This window comes from Furipterus horrens, unplaced genomic scaffold (assembly GCF_987537825.1).
Source record: "Furipterus horrens unplaced genomic scaffold, mFurHor1.1.pri manual_scaffold_8, whole genome shotgun sequence".
In the NCBI taxonomy this organism is placed as follows: domain Eukaryota; kingdom Metazoa; phylum Chordata; class Mammalia; order Chiroptera; family Furipteridae; genus Furipterus; species Furipterus horrens.
Genome location: NW_028327178.1, coordinates 110,490,916 through 110,509,107, shown reverse-complemented (window position 1 = coordinate 110,509,107; position 18,192 = coordinate 110,490,916). Strand labels below are relative to the sequence as shown.

Genomic DNA, 18,192 nt, shown 5'->3' with positions numbered 1-18,192 from the left:
ATCTTTCATGAAGCCAGTGTACCCCAAAGATGGTTCCCAAGTTGGTTCCCTGAGCCCAAACGGGGAGGCCTTCACCTGCAGCCCCGCACACATAGGCCTGTGCCCAGTTGGTCCCAGAGCCCTGAGTGCCCTTCACTCGTTTCTCCCATCTCACTCACCTGATCCCAGTTGGCTGCCACCTCCTCCAGGAAGCCACCCTGACTTCCCCCAGCCGCATTTCTCGGTCCCGCAACCAACCCAGGCCTGCTTCCTGAGCTGGGTGGGACCCAGTCGGGTGGTTCCTCAGCTCAGCACCTTGGACAGGGCGAGGGGCCGAGAGCCCAGCAAGGATGCTGCAGGGTCAGACTGCTATCACCCCAACTTCTCGTGGAGATGACAGCCAGACGTGACCTACCCACCCACAGAGGAGAGTGGTCACACTAGGCTGAGCCAGAAGAAGAAACAAGCCCATGGCGCCCAGCAAGGCTGCACCCTTGTCACTGGCTCTTCCTCGGGAGGACGCTGACCCTCCTTCCCCGTCCTCCGCATCAGCTTCTGTGTCCTTACGGAGGGGCCGAGTCAACATGGACCGTGCCCGCCTGGCACCTACCTTCCTGCTCTCACGTGGTCGTGTCTCAGGCTGACTCTGGTCGCCTGTGTTCCCCCCACCTGTCCTCCTGCCTCGGGCCTGTGCCCCGTCCCAGGGGCCTCCTTTGGGCCAGGCCCCGAGGCCCCCACCGCAGCAACGCCAGGACCTGAGCCACGGAGTCTGCTGTGCCTCTTATCTTTAGATGTTCAACAGCATGAATATTCTTATTTTTTATTTAAAACTAATTTGGAGTTCTCGCTCTCCAAGGGCCTTCTAATCTCCGAAAAGCGCCTATGGCAAGAGCTGATTGACAGGCTGACGCTTCGGCTTCTGAAGAACAAATTGGCCATTGGCAGGGCCACAGACAGAGGGAAGTGCCGGGGGCGGGTTATTTATGAGCTATTAGGGTGAATGCCCTCAGCGTCTGCTCCCCGAACGGCAGAACCACCTGTCAGACATCGGAGTCAGCAAAACGCACACGTTTAATAGTTACTTTGTTTTAAAAGTCATTACAACTGAGTGTCAGATAAAACTCAGGGAAACATTTCCTCTTCAAACGCCTTTGAATCTGGCTGGCCGCTCTGCCCAGACAAAGACGGGGGTTTGTAATCGGGGCTGTGACACCCCAGAGTGAGGCCTGAGGAAGGAAAGGCGCCGGCAGGGCCCCGGGTGCCGCGCCACCTGGGGACAGCCGGGCTGGAACAGCTTCATCAGACCAGAGACAGAGCCTTCCCAGGCCCCCTCTCCGCACCTCATCTTTCTGCAAACAGACTGAATGCTCTCACTCAGTCTGGACAGCGGCCTGTCCCCAGGTGTGGCTGGTGCTGGGCCAGCCGCCCTGACTGTGCCCACCGACCCGCCAGCGTCCTCTCCGTACTGACCGCAGACGAGGCCACCCCCGCCCGGAGGAGGCAGCTGCAGGCCCCTTGCCTTCCTCTCACCAAGAACTGCTGGGAAGACGCCGATTCAGGTTGCTTCTGGATACAGGTCCATGATGGGGACCCACGGGCCAGATGGGACCAGAGCAGGTGCTAATTAGGGAGCCGGAGCAGGGCCAGGCGCCAGTGAGGGGTCACCTGCTTCCCAAGTCCCACTGCTCGAGGCCACATGCGGCCCAATGCCCTGACACAGTTCAGACAGAATAGTGAGGATGGGAGGGTCTGCCCTAGGGGCGGGAGCAGAAAGCCCCATGGTGGGCAAAGGTGTCCCCCCCACTGGAGAGAAGGGAAGGACAGGGCCAGGGTTTAAGCTCAGGTCAGATGCAGATGGAAATGGGGGAGCCGCACTGCCAGGGTTGAATCATGCACCTCCCCCCACCGCCAGGTTTTTATGTTCAAGTCCCCAGGACCTCCGGTGTGACTGCATTTGGAAATACGGGGCCTTTCCAGTGGCAGTCAAGATAAAACGCGGCCTTGGGCTGGCCCTAGCCCACTGGGACTGTGTCCTTATCAGAAGAGGAGGTTGGGGACACAGACCCACACAGAAGTGACCCTGCGGGGACACGGAGAGGAGGCAGTCGTCAGCAAGAGCAGGAGCGAGGCCTCCGGAGGGAGCAGCCTGCGGACACCCTGACCTCCGGCGCCCGGCCTCCCACCCGGGGCAGGTGGGTGAGGGAATCTACGTCCGGGGTTCACGCTGCCTCCTCTGGCACTTCATTCCGGCAGCCCTGGGGGGTGAGATGTCAGCACTCGACCCTCCTGAGAGAGCTCAGGGCCAGTGCAGGGGGCGGTGCCAGATTCAGTGCCAAACTCTCATAGGGGCAGATGACATAGAAGACAGGAGGGAAGGGGGACCCAAAACTGTCCAACGTCCCTGCTGGGTGTGTTAGGCGCTGGGTGGGGGCAGCATGCCGGCTGGCCGGTGGGGACCCTGCCCTCAGGCGCCTGTTCCCGGTGTGGGTGCTGAAGGTCCTCCAAACTGGAGGGCGGGTGAACCCCACAGGTCTGCAGACTGACAGTCCACGAAGATGCCTTGAAGGGCTTAGTGGGAACGGGTGGGATTTCAAGCTGCGCGCTCCGTGCGCATTTAGTGGCGACGCTGCTGGTGTGTCCTCGGAGCTGGCGCTGTCCTGGCTCTGTCCTGAGCAGCTCCCGGGGCCCCCGCACAGCGGGGCACAGGCAGGACACTGCCTCAGAGCAGCAGGGAGTCCGCTCCGGGACATGCTCTCTGCGCAGCAGCCGTGCGCCAGGAACAGATAGCTGTGCGGTGGTCGGGGGCCCTCTGAGGGCGGTGCCCGGCGGAGCCTGGCCCTCAGGCTGGCACGCTGGCATCCCCGCCGCCCGGCACTTTGAGACAACAGCCCCTGCCACCAAGAGATCCTCCCTGGGGAGGCTCTCCCCAGGCTAACAGCCCCTGCTCTCCCACCAGCCTGCCCTAGACCTGCTCAGACAGCTGCTCCAGCACCCGCCAGGTCGGGGCGCCCCCCTTGTTAAGCCCCCATCACCCCTGGAGGAACCTTCTCAGGGGCTCTGACGCTGCTGCTTTACTGCCTAACGGACCGCCCGCCCCGGAGCCCGTTCCTCGCTGTCCGTGGGCTCCGCTGCTCTCCAGGCCGAGCGTCTGGCTGTCACAGGGGGGCCCCTGAGGTCTCCGCGAGAGTCAGCACAGCTGCCTGTGGAGGCGGGGTCACTTTCCAGGGTGGGGAGACGAGGAGGGGACCCACGTGCAGGACAGGCCTCCTCCCTCATTGCCCCCTGGGGTTCTGGCAGCTCAGGACTGGCAGAGACACGGAGCGCGGGGGTCGGGGTGGGGAGGGCTGGGGGACAGCTCCGCAGTGGGACCTCGGTCCTGCCTGCAGCCTCGGGGTGCTGCTCCCAGCTGCCAGCCCCGGCTGGCAGGACGCCGCAGGCCCGGTCAGGGGTGCCGCGGGCTGCAATGACTCCCTCAGCCTCTGGGCTCAGCGAGGCTACCGGCTAGACTCCCAGGAGGACCTGCCAGGGACCTCGGCTCGGAAGGTCAGGGGGTGCTGAGGCGGAGGACGCAGAGTCTCGGCGCACCCCAGCTTCTTGGAAAGTTGGGGGTTCCTTTGCATTCCAAAGGCCGAAGGGCCGAGCTTACCTTTGATTAAAATGCACGTCCTTTAATTAAAGGCCCCATAACACATGAAGGACACCTACTGAAATACGACATATGACACTCATCTCCCTGCTGCTAATTACTAATTAATGAGGCTATTTCAATTAATAGCCTCCCCTCCCCCTCCGATGGCTCCACACTGGGTGGGTCCCCATCGCCTGCAGCCACCGTGCTGAATATTCATGCTGCGACTTCAGCGCTTTTCAATTAAACATGAAAAGGTGAATCCCGGTCACAAGCGGACCTAAAGCCCAGCCGCGTCTCCCGTCTCCCTTCAGGGGGCCGCTGAGAGGGCTGCACTCTGCTGGAGACAGCAGGAATGCCCCGTTGCCGCGGTCCTGAGGTACCCCAACCAGGGGCAGCTGCACCCCCAGGTGGCCCCTGTGCATCCTACCAGCTTTGAGGGAAGACCGCCCAAGGGTCAGATAAGTGGGAGTCCCCAGGGGGCAGGTGGGGACCCCCTGGGCGCGGCAGTCCCACAGTTGAAGGACAAAGCCAGAAATGGGGGGGGGGCAGGGAAGGCAGCCCGGAGAGGTGGAGGGACCATTAACATGTTAATTACGAATAATAAGTGGTCGTTAAAGATCCTGCATCAAAGTAGGGACGGGAAAGTGTCCCTTATGGTGGCAGGGAGGGGACAAGCCTACGTGGGAGCAGGAGCCTGGGGGCGGGCACCCAGGGAGGCCTGCATGGGGCTGTGTGGGTCTGGTGACAGGACCCGGGGGAGACCAGCTGGGGCACAGTCCTGGTGCTGGAGGGACGCTGGCCGGGGGCCGCTCTGAGCATGGCCACCCCTCTCCTCTCTGGCAGCCTACCTGCCCAGGTGAGGGGACCGCCTGCCCCTGAGGACCACCCTGGGGACGACCCCTGGCCTGGCCCTCCCTGTGCCCCTCCCCACTCGCAGCGCCCTGAGACTGGGACGCCCCCCACTGGTCCCCTTCCCGCAGGGCTGACATGGGCAGCCTCACGGGCCCTGGAAGGAGTTTGGGGACAGGACGGGGTGGGGGGCTGGGGCAGGAGTGGACACAGCCCTGTGGACGGCGCCCTCTGTTGGCCAGCTGCAGGGTGACAACAGGGTGACAGCAGCCCCGCCCTCCCAAGGGGCCTCTGGGCTGAGGTCCCTGCAGGTCCACGAGAGGCACCCACGGGCCAGGGGGCAGAGCCCCTGCCTGGGGAGCTAAGGGATGGGCACAGGTGGGGTTTGGTGTTGGGATCCTCTGCTTCAGCTGACGTTGCTGCCCCCACTCGGGGTCCCTGCTGGCTGTTGGGGTCCCGCCAGGGCTGCCGGGAGGTGGGGACGTGTCTGAGCCAGGCTGCACCAGATAACACAGGGCGGGCCGGGCCACCTCCCATCTGCTGGAGCACCCTGTTAGCAGCGGCCTCCCTGCAGGCAAACACCCCCCGAGGCTCCACAGCCCTGCCCCGGGTCTCAGCATCGGCCTGGGAAGGGTTAAGGAGACCCCACCCAATTCCAGGGTGATACCCCAGACCGTCTGCTGTCCTGGGCCCCACAACCCAAACCCCGCAGCCTCGGAGGCCAGGAGAACAGTGCCCACACGTACCTTTGCCCCCATTCTGCACAGAGCCCATGGTCACCCCCTGGGTCCCACATTCCTCCAGGAGCTCTGGGTTCCTGCAGGGGTGGTGGTGGGGGGCCTCTCTCCAAGAGTTTACAGTCTGCTGTGGATTAAAAGCAAAGGTGTCCATTGCACACCTGGGCCACAGCTGCGTGACTGACAGCGGCTGAGAGCTGGCAGGGGGACGGGGGTGGGGGTAGCCCGCGTCCAGATGAAGGAATAACAAAAACGCGGTCCCTCCATACAGCAGAGTTCTCAGCCTAAAAAGGAAGGAAATTCTGGCCCCGGCCACAATATGGTTGGACCTCGAGGACATTAGCCTGTCACTTAAGGACAAATGTTCTGTGATTCCACTTCTAGGAGGTGCTCAGAGCTGTCAAATCAGACAGAAGGGTGGGTGCCCGCATCAGGCGGGGGAGGGGGAGCGGGTGCCGACCGGGGACAGGGCATCACTTTGGGAAGACGGGAAGCTCTAAAGATGGTGGCGGCGGCGGCTGCACAGCCGCGAACACGCTCCTGCGCTGAGCTGCCCACTTCCACGTGACCCCTCACCCGCCGTGTGTCCTGGGCTGGGCTCCCAGCGTGGGGCAGCAGTCACCGGAGGCCACCGCCTGAGGTGCCTCCCGAGACCCCCGGCGGAGCCAACAAAAGGCCTTTACTTCACGGTGCATGGACGTTCTCCCTGCACCTCGGCCCGCAGGCCCCGTGTGCCACAGCCGGACGCACGGCGTGATCAAGAATCTTTCTTCCAGATTCTTTCTGCTCAAAAGTGGGGAGACTGTAGGGGAAAGTTGGTGCTTCAGTAGAAATGACGGGTGTCCCCTGTACGGGCTGAGTGGCTGGCGGGGCGGGGTGCTGACAGCAGGCCCCCGCCCATCACCTGCCCAGCCTGCCCGGTGGGGACCAGGTGGCACCCACCACACCCCGTCCAGGGTCCCGTCTGTGACTGCATCTGTTCCTGGAGTCCTCCTTTGACCCGTTTGTGACAGTTGGCTGGACTCCCGGTGAAGGAAGTCAATGAACCTTTAACAAGTGTCTGTTCTTTAAAACACGTGTTATGCAGGAATAGTCTTGTAAATAGTTTAATGGTCATCATTTAAATAAGGCTTTGGTGTGGTTATCCACATTTTTGTACTTCTCTCCCCACAGACACCGGGCAACACCTGCCATCAATTCAGGAGATGAGGGCTCCTCTGTATAAACAGCGGAAGGTGGGTCGCCTGGTTCTGGGGAACGTTGCAGGCAAGGGGTGCCCCAGCTCCCATCCCGGCAGCCCCCAGGTGCCAGAGAAGCAGAGCACATTGCCAGTGTCCAGAAATCCACAGGAGGGGTGTACCGGGGGCGGGTCCCCAAAGATGGCCAAAGGGTGGGAGCCCACTGCCCACCCACCCAACAGCCTTCCTCTAGAGCTGGGATCCTCCTCCAGGGGCAGCTGCATTGGGGACCCCTGGTGAGGTCAGGAGGCAGTGCCGGGGGCCAGGGTAACTGCTGGACACCCCACGGTGCGCAGCACAGCCCCACCGCAGAGGACAGGCTGGGCCCCAAGCGCCCGGAGACAAAGCAAAGCAGGCTGAGGGGGGGCTGCAGTCCAGACCCTCAGGGACGGGCACAGTGCCAGGCAGGCCAACAGCAGGGACGCGTCGGACTCTGCGTGGGGACCGTCCCCGCAAGGAGGTTGCTGCTACTGAAGGCGCTAACTCCACTCACCCGGGGCAGCCCCCCCCAACGCCACAAGCAGGGTGCCCCAATGGGCAGCGGAAACTGAGGCCCGACCGGGGCGGCGCCGGCCCCGCCTGCCCACTCCGCCGACGCCCAGTCTCCGCTGTCACACGTCTGGGGCCGAGTGAGAGGCCCCTACACGGTGGCCTTCACCCCGAGGCTGGGGGTGCCGGGTCTGCGGGGGCTGAGTGGGCCGTGCAGCCGGAGGTCCTCGTGGGCGGGGCCCAGGTCCACCCGCTGGGCCTTCCCGAGCACCAGGAAGGCGCACAGCCCCAGGCTGCTGACGGCGGCCACCAGGTAGAACAGGGACCTCCAGGAGCCTGTGGTCTCGATCAGGTAGCCGCCCAGGCCCACGCCCACAACACCTGCACCCGGGAGGGGGACGGGCAGGCTGAGTGGCAGGCGGTGCCCAGGGCAGTTTGGGGGGGAGGGGCTGGGGTCGGGGTGCCTGGAGGAGAGGCCAGGACGCCACCTGCTACCGCATTCCTCTGTGTCCTCCACTGGGGACAGGGGCAGCGGGAGGGGCCCGGCTGGGGAATGAGCCCCGACACTGTCGTCCAGCCGTCCAGGCGCTTGACCTGCGGCGACCCTGGACCGTGAGGACTTGACTCACATTTGCGGGTGGGGGTGGGAGGAGGCGAACACTACAGAAGGCAGCTCTGAGGTCTGTGTCCCTCCCCACGGATCTCATGCTGCGGGACCCCCGGAAGGGCGCCACCCCCACCCTGCAGAGCCAGAGGGCAGTGGGAGCACGTGGGGTGGGGCACCCTCACACCTCAGGCAGGGGACCCCACCCACCTCTCACCTGCCAAGGCCCCAGCTGTGTTGGCCACACCTGTGAACAGGGCAGAGAGAAGGGGGCCAGTCAGAGGAGGCCCCTGGGGGCCCGGGGGCAGGGCTGAGGTGGGTGCGTGTCCCGGGCGCCGCCGCTCCCTGGCCACCCGGGCCGAGGTCCTCACCAAAGAGCACGCCGGCGCAGGACGGGGCCAGGTCCTGGATGTTGACAGAAATGCCGCTGTGGGGACAGGAAGGGACGAGGCAAGTGACCGTGGGGCAGCAGTCACCCCACGAAACCAGCGTCAGTGCTCTGAGCGCCTGGGAGCCTGGAGACCATTGAGGGGGCGCGCAGCACCCAGCCCGGCTGGACGCTCGTCCGCACGCGGGCCCGCCGAGCCCTGACCCCGCGCAGGGACCCGCCCCAGGAGGACAGACAGGAAGGCATGCCTGCTGGAACGCACAGTCCTTTGCTGTCCATGAACTAAGAACAACAAAGACCTCAATGGCCAATTCCCAAAACGGCTCCCCGCGAAGCTTCTCTGAGTAGAAGCTGGGCACTGGGGGGACCGGGCTGGCTCCTCAGGTTGGCATCTCCTCCCCGCCCCTCCCCCAGCAAAGGCCCCCATCAGCTGAGACCCAGACAGCCCTTTGCTTCCACGGCTCACGTGTGGGGACCTGCCACGCGCCCGCCCTCCACATGCCCCCGAGTAGGCGGCCGCCCCTGTGCACCCAGGACGCGCTGTGCCGAAGGCGCCTGAGGGCAGAGGGGCAGCGCGTACGGCCCCTACCTGTGGTTGAAGGTCTGGAGGCCGATGGAGGCCGACGCAAAGAACACAGACTTACAGAAGCTCGAGGTGTGGCCCAGACACAGGGCGAAGACGCTGGACAGGCCCAGGCCCACCACCTGTGGGCAGACGCCGGTGTCCAGCAGCGGCAGTGCCAGGCAACGGGGCTGGGCGGAAACCCCTCCCGCGCCGGGGCCTGCCGGGGGACGTGGGGACAGGCTCCGTGAGACGCCGCCCCTGCCGGTCACCCTGAAGACCCCATTAGGAGTGCACGCAGCTCAGAGAAGGGAGGCCAGCCCGGCCCCCAGCACTGCTGCCCTGGGTCGGGTGATGGGGACACAGCCCTCGGGTCCCAGGAGCAAACAGGATGGCCAGAGAGTCACCCCATGGCCCCCCTACCTGCATGAACTTCCGCACAGTGATGGTTCTGTAGCCTGCGCAGAAGGGAGACCAAGACGCATTCCCACTGGCCCACGCGCACGGACCGCCCCTCCCCCGACAGCACCCACTGTAGGGAGCAGGGCAGCGGAGGGCGGGCCCCAGGCTCCAGCTGGGAGAGGCGTGCGCACACGCACGTGAGGCCCCGCTCACAGGGCTCAAGGCCGAGGTCAGGCAGAGCGTGGGAGGAAGGGCATTCAGAGGTCGCAAACGGGCATTTGGGTTGGGTTCACACTTGACTGTGACCTCTGACCCCTCCAGGTGCCCTTTCCATGGCTGAAGAGGGTTGGGAGGTAATGCCCCATCACAGGGGACTTGGATCCTCTCACTGCACCTCCATCCCCCCCTTAATGGGGAAACTGAGGCTGGAGGAGTTGCCCCGAGTGGGTGCTCACGGGCCTGTGCTGGCTCTGAGGGGCCAGGGTCCCCCTCGCCCAGCTGGTCTGTGGGGAGCATGGCCTCTTCCCATCGCAGCAGCTGCCCCCCCGCCCCAGGGGTGCCTCCCAACTCCCAAGGTGAGGTGAGGCCCAGGCATGGCCTGGCACATCCTGTCCCCAGGGCTCACCCTGGCTGATGAGATGGTCCGAGAGAAACCCGCTGAGCAGGCTGGCTGGAATCGCCACCAGCCAGGGCACCACATTGAAGACCCAGCCCTGCAGGGAGGGAGGAGGGTCTCAGAGCCGCCAGGCGGCACACGGGCCCACCCCTCCCCTGGGTTGGGGCTCCCTCACACTCATGTGTCCCCACAGGGCGGCCCCAGCGCAGCTTCCCCGCCTCCCCTACAGGCCCTGCATGAGGGGCGCATCTCGGCGCCATTGGCCTGCGGGTGCCAGGAGCGCCCTGGAGCCGGGCAGTGGGGACTGTGCCCACCAGGCGTGGTACGGGCCCTGCAGTGCCGCCTCAGCCTGCAGGAGCCCGGGCAGCCCGCACCTGGGAGCCGGGGAAGGTCTCCTGGAAGAAGGTAGGCAGCCAGGAGAGCAGGATGAAGAAGGAGCAGGCCGACGAGAGCTGGGAGAGGATGGCCGCCCTGTGGGGACAGGCACCGCTCAGGGCCACCGTCCCCAGCACCGGCGACCGGAGGCCACGGGAGATCCTGGCTCTGTGATCAGTCAGTGCCAGGACACGCATGGTCCCCACCGCCACCCCTGCCGCACCCCTGCCCCACGAGGCCGGCTCACCAGACTGGGGGCTTCAGGAAGAGCTGCTTCCAGGGGACCCTGGTGCGCCTGGGAGCTGGCACGCCTTGCACCAAAACGCCCAAGGCCAGGATGAGGTCTGGGGGAGTGAGGCGTGCCCACGTGAACACTTTGGAATCTGGGGCGGGGGGAGGGGCACAGGGCAGCGGCTCCGCGGAGGTTCTGGGGATTGGGGGCCGGCACTCTCGGCCCAGCACGTCCCACGTCCTACTCTCCCCGATGTGTCTGGTGCCTTCAAGGGTCCATGTTTGTGTTGGGATTGAAGGAACTTTCTTGATCCTCCCCCTCCTGCATCCCAAGGCCCCCAGCTGCCCCTGCCCCCGCCTCGTCCCAGGCAGACCTCTCGGCCTTCAACGTGCTGGCAACCACGGCCCAGAGCCCAGCGCAGCCTGGTTCCCGCATGGGGGGCTGCGTCCCAGCCCCCAGTCCCCTGAGCTGGGCGCTCCGTGACTTCCAGGGCCCAGATCCCGGGCCCTCCCGCTCCCGGGCAGCGCATTGCCGGCTGTGCCGACGGGGCCGCGGTTACCTTGCTGGTTCAGCAGGTACCTGTACACGTAACACGCCCACAGCAGGGTGAGGCCGCCGGAGAGGTAGAAGACGCTCGGCCAGCCGCACCGGTCCAGCAGCAGGGAGCCCACGGCCCCCGTCACCAGCGTCCTGGGATGACAGAGGACCATGGCCATGACCCTGGGCCCCCGGCCCTGCCCACCGGAGTGCCCAGGAGACCCATCGTGCCCGTCCCGGCGCCCCGGCTACAGCCTGCCACGCTCCGGGAGAGGTCCTGGACGCCACGAGGCCGAGACACGGTGCTGGGGCCCCTGTGGCTTCACGTCTTGCCCCTCGGCCTTCCGCAGGCCCGCCCTTGTGCTGTGGGCCTTTCTGAAACAAATCCCAAGTGCTCCTGCGGCCCTGCCTCCCACATCACTGGCCGGTGTGCTCAGGGGCTGCTTCTCCGCGGCCCCCGTCCCCCAGGAGACGTTAACGGAGGGAAACGCTGGGCCTGTGGGGTGGCTTCCCCTCAGCCTGCCTTTCCCGGACCCCCGCCGCGGGCCCAGGACCCCCACCGGGTGCAGTGAAATTTCAGGTTAGTCCGGAATGGTTCCCGGCGGCTGCTGCTTCTCTGAGCGCCGCACGGCACTGGGTTCCTGGGTTCGCGTTTGGGCTGCTTCAGCCCCCGGATTCTTGCCTAGACCTTGGAGCAGTGAACACCCCCTCCCCTGCCCCCGGCTCCACCAGCACAGAGGAAGGGGCGGTTGAGGACGTGGTCGCTGCCCAGCACCTCTGCCCAGCCGTGGGAGCAGCAGCCAGCACCGCCCCAGAGCACAGAACCAGCCAGACCCCCGTCACCCTGAGCTGCAGGTGCACCCATGTGGCCTGCCCCCCACCCATAGGGCTCTGCCAGGACCGTGCGCTCTGCCTCCCCGGCGCCCCCCGGCGCGCAGACCGGCACTTACCCGCACTGGGAGCCGGCCCCCACGGTGCTGTAGGTGAAGGCGCGCTCGCTCTCCCGGACCTTCTGCGACAGCAGGCTGGTCAGCGCGGGGAAGTAAACCCCTGGACCAAGCAGAGAACGCAGGGTCCGCGGGGCGCTGGGGCGCTGGCTTCTGGTCCTTCACACTCACGTCACCCCAAGGGACCAGCAGTGACGCCCCACTAAGGAGATGCTCAGCCTGGGTCTGAGCTGCCACGGCTGCTATTGTCACCCCGGCTTCCGGGGCCACAGCAGCTCTGGAGTCCTGGCACACACATGTGACACGCTGATGTGTACGCACACACACACACACTGACCCACACGCACACTGTCCCACGTGCACACACTGTCACACACACACATACTATCCCAGATGCACACACTGTCACACACATACACGCTGTCCCACACACACACAGTCCCACACACACACTGTCCCACACGCACACACTGTCCCACATGCACAGTCACACACACATTGTCCCACATGCACATGCTGTCACACATCACACACTGTCATACACACACATGGTGCACATACAACTGGTGAGCCCTGGAGGGCCTGTGGGACCACAGAACCGGGTCCTGGATGTGACGCTGTCCTGTGGCTACACGAGATGTCCCCACAGGGAGGTGGGGAGAGAGCAGAGAACTTCCCTGTGAGCTTCTTTGCAACTTCCTGTGAATCTATAATTATTTCAAAATCGACTTTTATAAAAACGGCTTCAGGGACGTCCGCTCTTGCCTGTTATGCTCTGTTTTTCCCCAAAAGCATCCAGGGCACTAAGAGGCTGGGGACTGGAACAGGGCTTGGTCCCTGCCTTCCCCTCAGGGCCCTGGACCTTGGCCACGCAGGGTGCCGTTCCCCCGGGGTGACAGCAGCCCCCGAGCCCCGGTCTGTCCCTAATCGTGAGCCATAGACCAGCCATACAGAGAAGTCCTGCCTCCCAGTAGGACGGGGAGAGCCAGCCTGAGCCCCACAGCCCAGCCCTGGGACCTTTGGCTGCAGGACTGAGAGCACCGGCCAAGGCCACACGGGGACCACACAGGCTGGGTTCACAGGAGCACAGAGGCTGGTGGGCCCACCAGGACCACCATGGGCCAGACCAGTAGGGCTGGTCAGGAAATAGGCACAGGCCAATTCCAGGAGACCTGGGGAACCCAGGATCTGAGGGGGCCACCAGCGGTCCCCTCCGGAGCAGGCGGGGTGACATGGTGAGGAAGGGCCAGGACCCACACACTCGGATCGCATCCACGAGATGGACGCTGTCCATCAGAGGCCAGGCTGGGGCGGGCGGGGGCTCAGAGCCCATCTGTTCCCGGGAAGCTATACACCACCTGCCACCAGCTCCCCAGGGCCACTGGGCTCTTCACGGGGCTCTCTCCATTAATCTGATGTCGCCACCACGCCCATCGTGACACCTCACAGTGGGAAGCCCCCCGAGGTGCACCTACCTTGGAGCAAGCCCGTGAGGATGCGTGCACAGGCCATGGAGACCAGGTGGGCGCCACCCAGGTGTGTGAGCAGTGGGGTGGCGGCTGTGATGAGGCCCCAGGCAGAGGCAGACAGCAGGATCACCTTCTCACCCCCGATCCTGGAGGGACAAGAGGGCGGAGATGGCACCCCCCCCCAACCTTCCTGGACCTCAAGTCTCCCAGCCCTGGCCTCCTCTGGGGGACCTCTCCCCACAGGAATTTCCCAGGAGCCCCCCCAGAGCACTGCCGCCCATCATGGAGCACGGGAGGTGGTTACCGGTCCCCCAGGTGGCCGCCCACAATCTGAGTCAGGCAGTAGCCCCAGAAGAAGCTGCTGAGCACAATTCCGGCTTCTTTCTTGTTCCAGCCGAAGTCCTGGCTCATGGAGACGGCGCAGATGGGCGCGCTGACGCGGGCGCAGTACAGCAGGCATGTGCCCAGCAGCAGCGTCCCCGTCCACACCTGGCTCTCCGGCCTGCGGGACAGAGGGGCCGGTGAGGCCTGCGCGGGCAGAGCTGGCAGAGGTACGGGCCGGCCTCCCAAGCGTCCAAGTGCCCCCTGCTGACTCCCAGGAGAACACAGAGACTGGAGGATCATTTCCTAACAGCAGAGGGCAGCTTGAGGCCACCATGGCTGGGCTGCCCCACAGAGGCTGCCGCACCTGGCAGAGACGGCTAGTTCCGGGTTCGAGACCACCATGCGAGGGTTTTGGAGTGAATGAGTCCAAGTTTCAAACAGCTGCCTACTGTCCCCAGACCCATCAGTGTTTGCAGGCAAGACCCCGTCTGGAGTCAGGAAGCCCCGTCTGTCTGTCCAGCTCCTGCTGGAGCACGTGGTCTCATGCATAGCACAGATCTCCGGGAGAGACGCGGGGGCCATCTGGGCCCCGTCCCTTCCCTGGTCCTCAGTTTCCCCGTGTGTCCAGAGAAGAGGTTGCACTGGACCTTGGATTTCAGGCTGGGTCTCTAGGTGCTCAGCGGGGTCCCATAGGTGGGGTCCCAGGGCACCTTCTGCAACTGCACACATTGGAGCTTCTTACCTGACTTCAGTTCTGTCGGGCCAGCCTCTGCAGAAGCAGGGTGGGCGGTACCTGGAAAGGGTCCAGGGGCCCCTCAACATCTTCCTGGAAGGGGCCCTCGCCGCCATGCCTCTGCCCTACTTCCTAGTTCTTAAAATGCTACCCTGAAGCCAGGATGCCCAGAAGAGCCTCACAGTGGCAGACGGGACAGGTCTCAGGCTCCCCTGCCCGAGAGGCCGGGGCGGACGGGCGTCCCGGACCGACGCTCTCCCTCCAGCGTTCACAGAACAAAGGCCCAGACTTCTCCCCAAAACAAAGTTGGTCCAGCGATCCCAGCCCACCCTCCGCACCTGGCTCCTGGCCCAGGGCCGCAGGCCTGTTGGGGACTTTGCTCTCTCTGTGCAAACAGTCCCACTGGGCTGACCAGGGACACAGAGCCTGGCTGTCCAAGCTGCTACCCAAGGGAGCCGGCAGAGGACCCTGTGATCGTGCCAGGTCCCCCCCAGACACGGGTCCTGGGGAACCCACGTGGGCCCACGGTTTTGGTTTTCATTGCCAGGACAGACAAGGGGAGCAGAGGGCGCGGGAGCAAGGCCGTCACCCCCTACAAACTACCACGGTCCAAAGGTGTCTCTAAGAGGGGCTTCATTCCTTTATGTGGGCAGAGCAGCGGAGGGTCACCTGCGTCCAGCCCTCCCGCCCCTCCCTTGGGTGCACCTCGGCAGTGACCCCAAGCGCCTGGCTCTCAGGTGCTGTCCCTTTTCCCTGGGCCCTGGATGCCCCACAGCCCTGTCCCTAAGCTGCGGGGGACCCAGAATGAGGAAGTCTAGCTGCAGGGGTGACACGGACCCAGAGTGCTCAATCCCACGGCAGGAGAGGCCTGAGAGCTTCCTCCCACCGCCTGGACCAGCCCTGAGCCTCCAGCCCACAGCCCCTGCCCACCAAGATGCCCACGCGGAGCTCGGAGAACCACATGCTCCCCTTTCGGCCCTTGTGCAAGCAGCTGACCCGCCGCAGGGCAAACACACTGTCACGTGGCCCCTGGATTCCGAAAAGGGAACTGAGCCTGCGGGTGCCCCGGGCCGGGAGGGTGGCAGGCTGAGAGGACAAGTGGGTGGGTCCCAGGCTGCTGGTTGCCCGGCACTGAGGATGTGGCTGGAGGGCGACCTTGAGCCCAGACGGGGCCATCCAGGCAGAGGGCACACAGAGCCGGTGGCAGTAAACGGTAGCTATTATTATTATTATTATTATTATCCACTCAGGGGAGTGAACAACCTCCCCGAGCACAACTCTCCCCAGGACCCCACAGGCCCCTGCAGGAGACCCGTGTGCCCTGCCCGGCACAGTCCCGGGGCCCAGTGTGGCTTTCACACCGAGCGGAGGGAGTAGTTCCGGCAGCGCCTGCCCAGACTATTAAATCATCACCCGAGAAGGAAGTTTGCAGACTGTTCCAACGGCCCGGGCCACGGCCCTCTCTGCCCAGCGGCTGCCACCTGGCGCAGCTGAGCGCAAGGCCGCACCCTGACAACCCGCGGGGTGCAGAGGGAAGGAGCGAGGCACAGACTGGCTGAGGGCACCCCGGCCCAGGCACCCCTCGAACGGCCCCTAGTCTAGCCTGGGGAGATGCCAGGGCTGTGACAGGCTTCGTGGTCACAATGTCCCTGCAGCCAGCCCATCCTCCCTGCTCCCTGCGCCCTGTCCCCAGGGCACCTCCCGGCTTTGAATTGCTTCTTACAAACGCTGGCCTCTCCATGTTCCCCGGGAGCTTTGGCTTCACCTGGACCCTGACACTGGAGACTGTCCCCTCGGGCTTTCCTGCAGCCCTGTGCTGGGGGCAGGGGCAGGAAGGTGCCTCAGCCCGCAGGCCCCAGGGAGGCCCCACAGTGTGCTCCCTGGGGACTCAAAGTGGGAGGAGGCCTAGGCCTGGCACCGCGGGGCCTGACTTTGGGCCCAGGGTCCGGCTGGCTTGTCCTCGGCCCACAGAGCCAGAGGCAGGACTGAGCTGCTTAGAGGGCTCCCCTGGGGCTCTGGCCTGGTTCCCGACTGTATGGGGCAGCGGATACAGATACGAGGAGGAGTGGGGGACTTGCAGGGCCCTTCCTCCCCCACGGCCCCCTTCTCTTCCCCTCTCCCTGCCCCCCAGGGGGCCTTGCTCCCATCACACACAAAGCACTCGGCGGCAGGCCTCAGTGACCGGCCAGCTGCAGGCTCCAGCCTGTGCCCCCCACCCCCCACTGCCCGTGAGGTCACTCGGAAGTGCTCCCCTGTGCTCTGTGCCGCCCTGCCTGGCAGGGTCAGCTCCAGGATGGGAGACCGTCCTCCCCGACCAGAGGAGCCCCTACCCCGGGCAGGCCTCCCAGAACGCCGCCCTGCCTGCATGACCTCCAGGGCCCCAGCGTCTGGAGGGGGCTCAGGGGACACGGCCCTGGGGCTGGATGGACGGTCGGAGGTACCTGTGGGTTCCTTCCTCCCCAGGGGACGGCTGCGCCCCCAGGAGGAGGAAGGCCATGCTGAGGGACTCTCAGCACTCCCCCGGGAGACGCGGCGCCCCTTCTCCGACCCCCGCCGCGCCCCGCTGCGCGGCCGCACCTGGACCACTGGGCATCCTCCGCCGCGACCCGGCGGGCCTCATCCGGGGTCGGCGGCATCGGGCGCGCACGGCCGCGCGCAGCGAGTCCGGACCGGGCTCCCGGCAGCCGGCCCACGCGGGCAGCGCCGCCCAAGTCCACGTGTCAGTCCCAGCGGCGCTTCCGTACGGCGCTCCCAGGACGTGTTGCCCCCGGACCGACGGCCACCTCGGCGGCCAGCGGCGGGGCGGGGTGGAGGGCCGAGCGGGCGGGGCGCCCCTCTCGGACCCGCCCCGGGCAGGCACGCCTCTGGTCCGTCGCTCCGCCCGGCCTCCCGGCGCCCCCAGAGTGCCGCCGGCTGCGATCCGCTGAGGCCGCACCCCCCACGCCCCTGGCGGTGGCGCGGGGCTCCCCTGCGGCGCACGGGACAGAGGGGGCTGTGGAGGGGCTGGGCCGGGTGGCTGTCCTGGTCCCCGACGCTGGCCTCGGACGCGTTGCTGAGCCAGGATGGCTGGTCCCCAGCTCACGGCTGTGCGCGCATCAAAGGGAAGTCCGGGGCGTACTGGACTACCAGGGGCAGAGCCAGAGAGACCTGAAGTGTAACCATCTTCAAACAAATCCTTGAGGGTGGGCTATGGGTGACCTGGAGGCCACTCAGTGCCCACCCAGCAGGTGCTCCCTAACGGGCCTGAGCTCTCCCCAAAGGTGCTCTGGGCTTGGAGCGCAGGCCAGGCTGGAGCGGAGGCCCCAGGGCCTCACGCCCACGCGTGGGTCGCAGCCAACTCCCAAGGGCAGGCACGCTGGGACGCAGCGGCAATCCCTGCACTTCTGGCCGCATTCTGCTCCTTCCAGGAGCCACGAGCTGCGCACACAGCATCCCCCGTGTCAGTCAGTCTGGGCACCTCACGCCCCATGGAGCCCGCCGGAGGCTGCTTCTGTACCGCCCACGCACCGCAGAGGGCCCACCAGCCCCGCGGCACGTTCTGCGCCCCGACCAGAAGCCCGGCGCCAGCTGTCCCACACTGACTGTCCATCTGTCCCAGGGCTTCCCGTGTCCGCTGGGCTCTAGTCACCTTGGTGACCAGGTGCCTCCTCTTCCATCCACATCTGACTTTCAGTGGGACAGAAAGACGGTGGCAGAGGGGGGGTCTATTCCCGCAAGGAGCCCCCGCCCCTGCCCCCACCACGGAGTTCGAGTTGTCGCTCAGGGCAGCACCCTCCGTGCCCCGGTCTCTGCCTGGCCGTTCACCCTCGTCCACTGTGCCTGGCTCTCTGATGACCGTTTTCTGTAAAGACCCAGAGTCACACTGCTGTGCCCATCTGTTATTTGACTACTGAAGTCTTTTTGCTCCTGGAGTTGATGTTCTTGGGCCCGGAGGGAAAACACAGGAAGAATAAAGGGGGGTGGGAAGTGTTCCTTCTGCAAGTAGGCTGGGCGCTGCCCCAAAATGAGGTGCTGAAGGCTGTTCACGTGAGGGAGGGGGCAGGAGGGGGCACTTGCTGACGTACACAGGCCAGGAGGTCC

General features: G+C 65.4%; 1 protein-coding gene across 1 annotated transcript; it reads right to left on the bottom strand.

Annotated features, from left to right (window-relative positions):
• Positions 1 to 6,286: 6,286 nt before the first annotated feature.
• Positions 6,287 to 16,909, bottom strand: SLC17A9 (solute carrier family 17 member 9). Its single transcript, XM_090286645.1, has 13 exons — positions 16,690 to 16,909; positions 13,360 to 13,557; positions 13,062 to 13,201; positions 11,590 to 11,689; positions 10,662 to 10,792; positions 10,118 to 10,214; positions 9,870 to 9,966; positions 9,505 to 9,592; positions 8,901 to 8,935; positions 8,505 to 8,620; positions 7,899 to 7,954; positions 7,745 to 7,774; positions 6,287 to 7,304 (listed from the first exon to the last, which is right to left on the bottom strand). Exons 1-13 carry the CDS (start codon positions 16,746 to 16,748, stop codon positions 7,075 to 7,077), a joined length of 1,377 nt encoding a protein of 458 aa, XP_090142771.1. The 5' UTR covers positions 16,749 to 16,909; the 3' UTR covers positions 6,287 to 7,074.
• Positions 16,910 to 18,192: the final 1,283 nt, after the last annotated feature.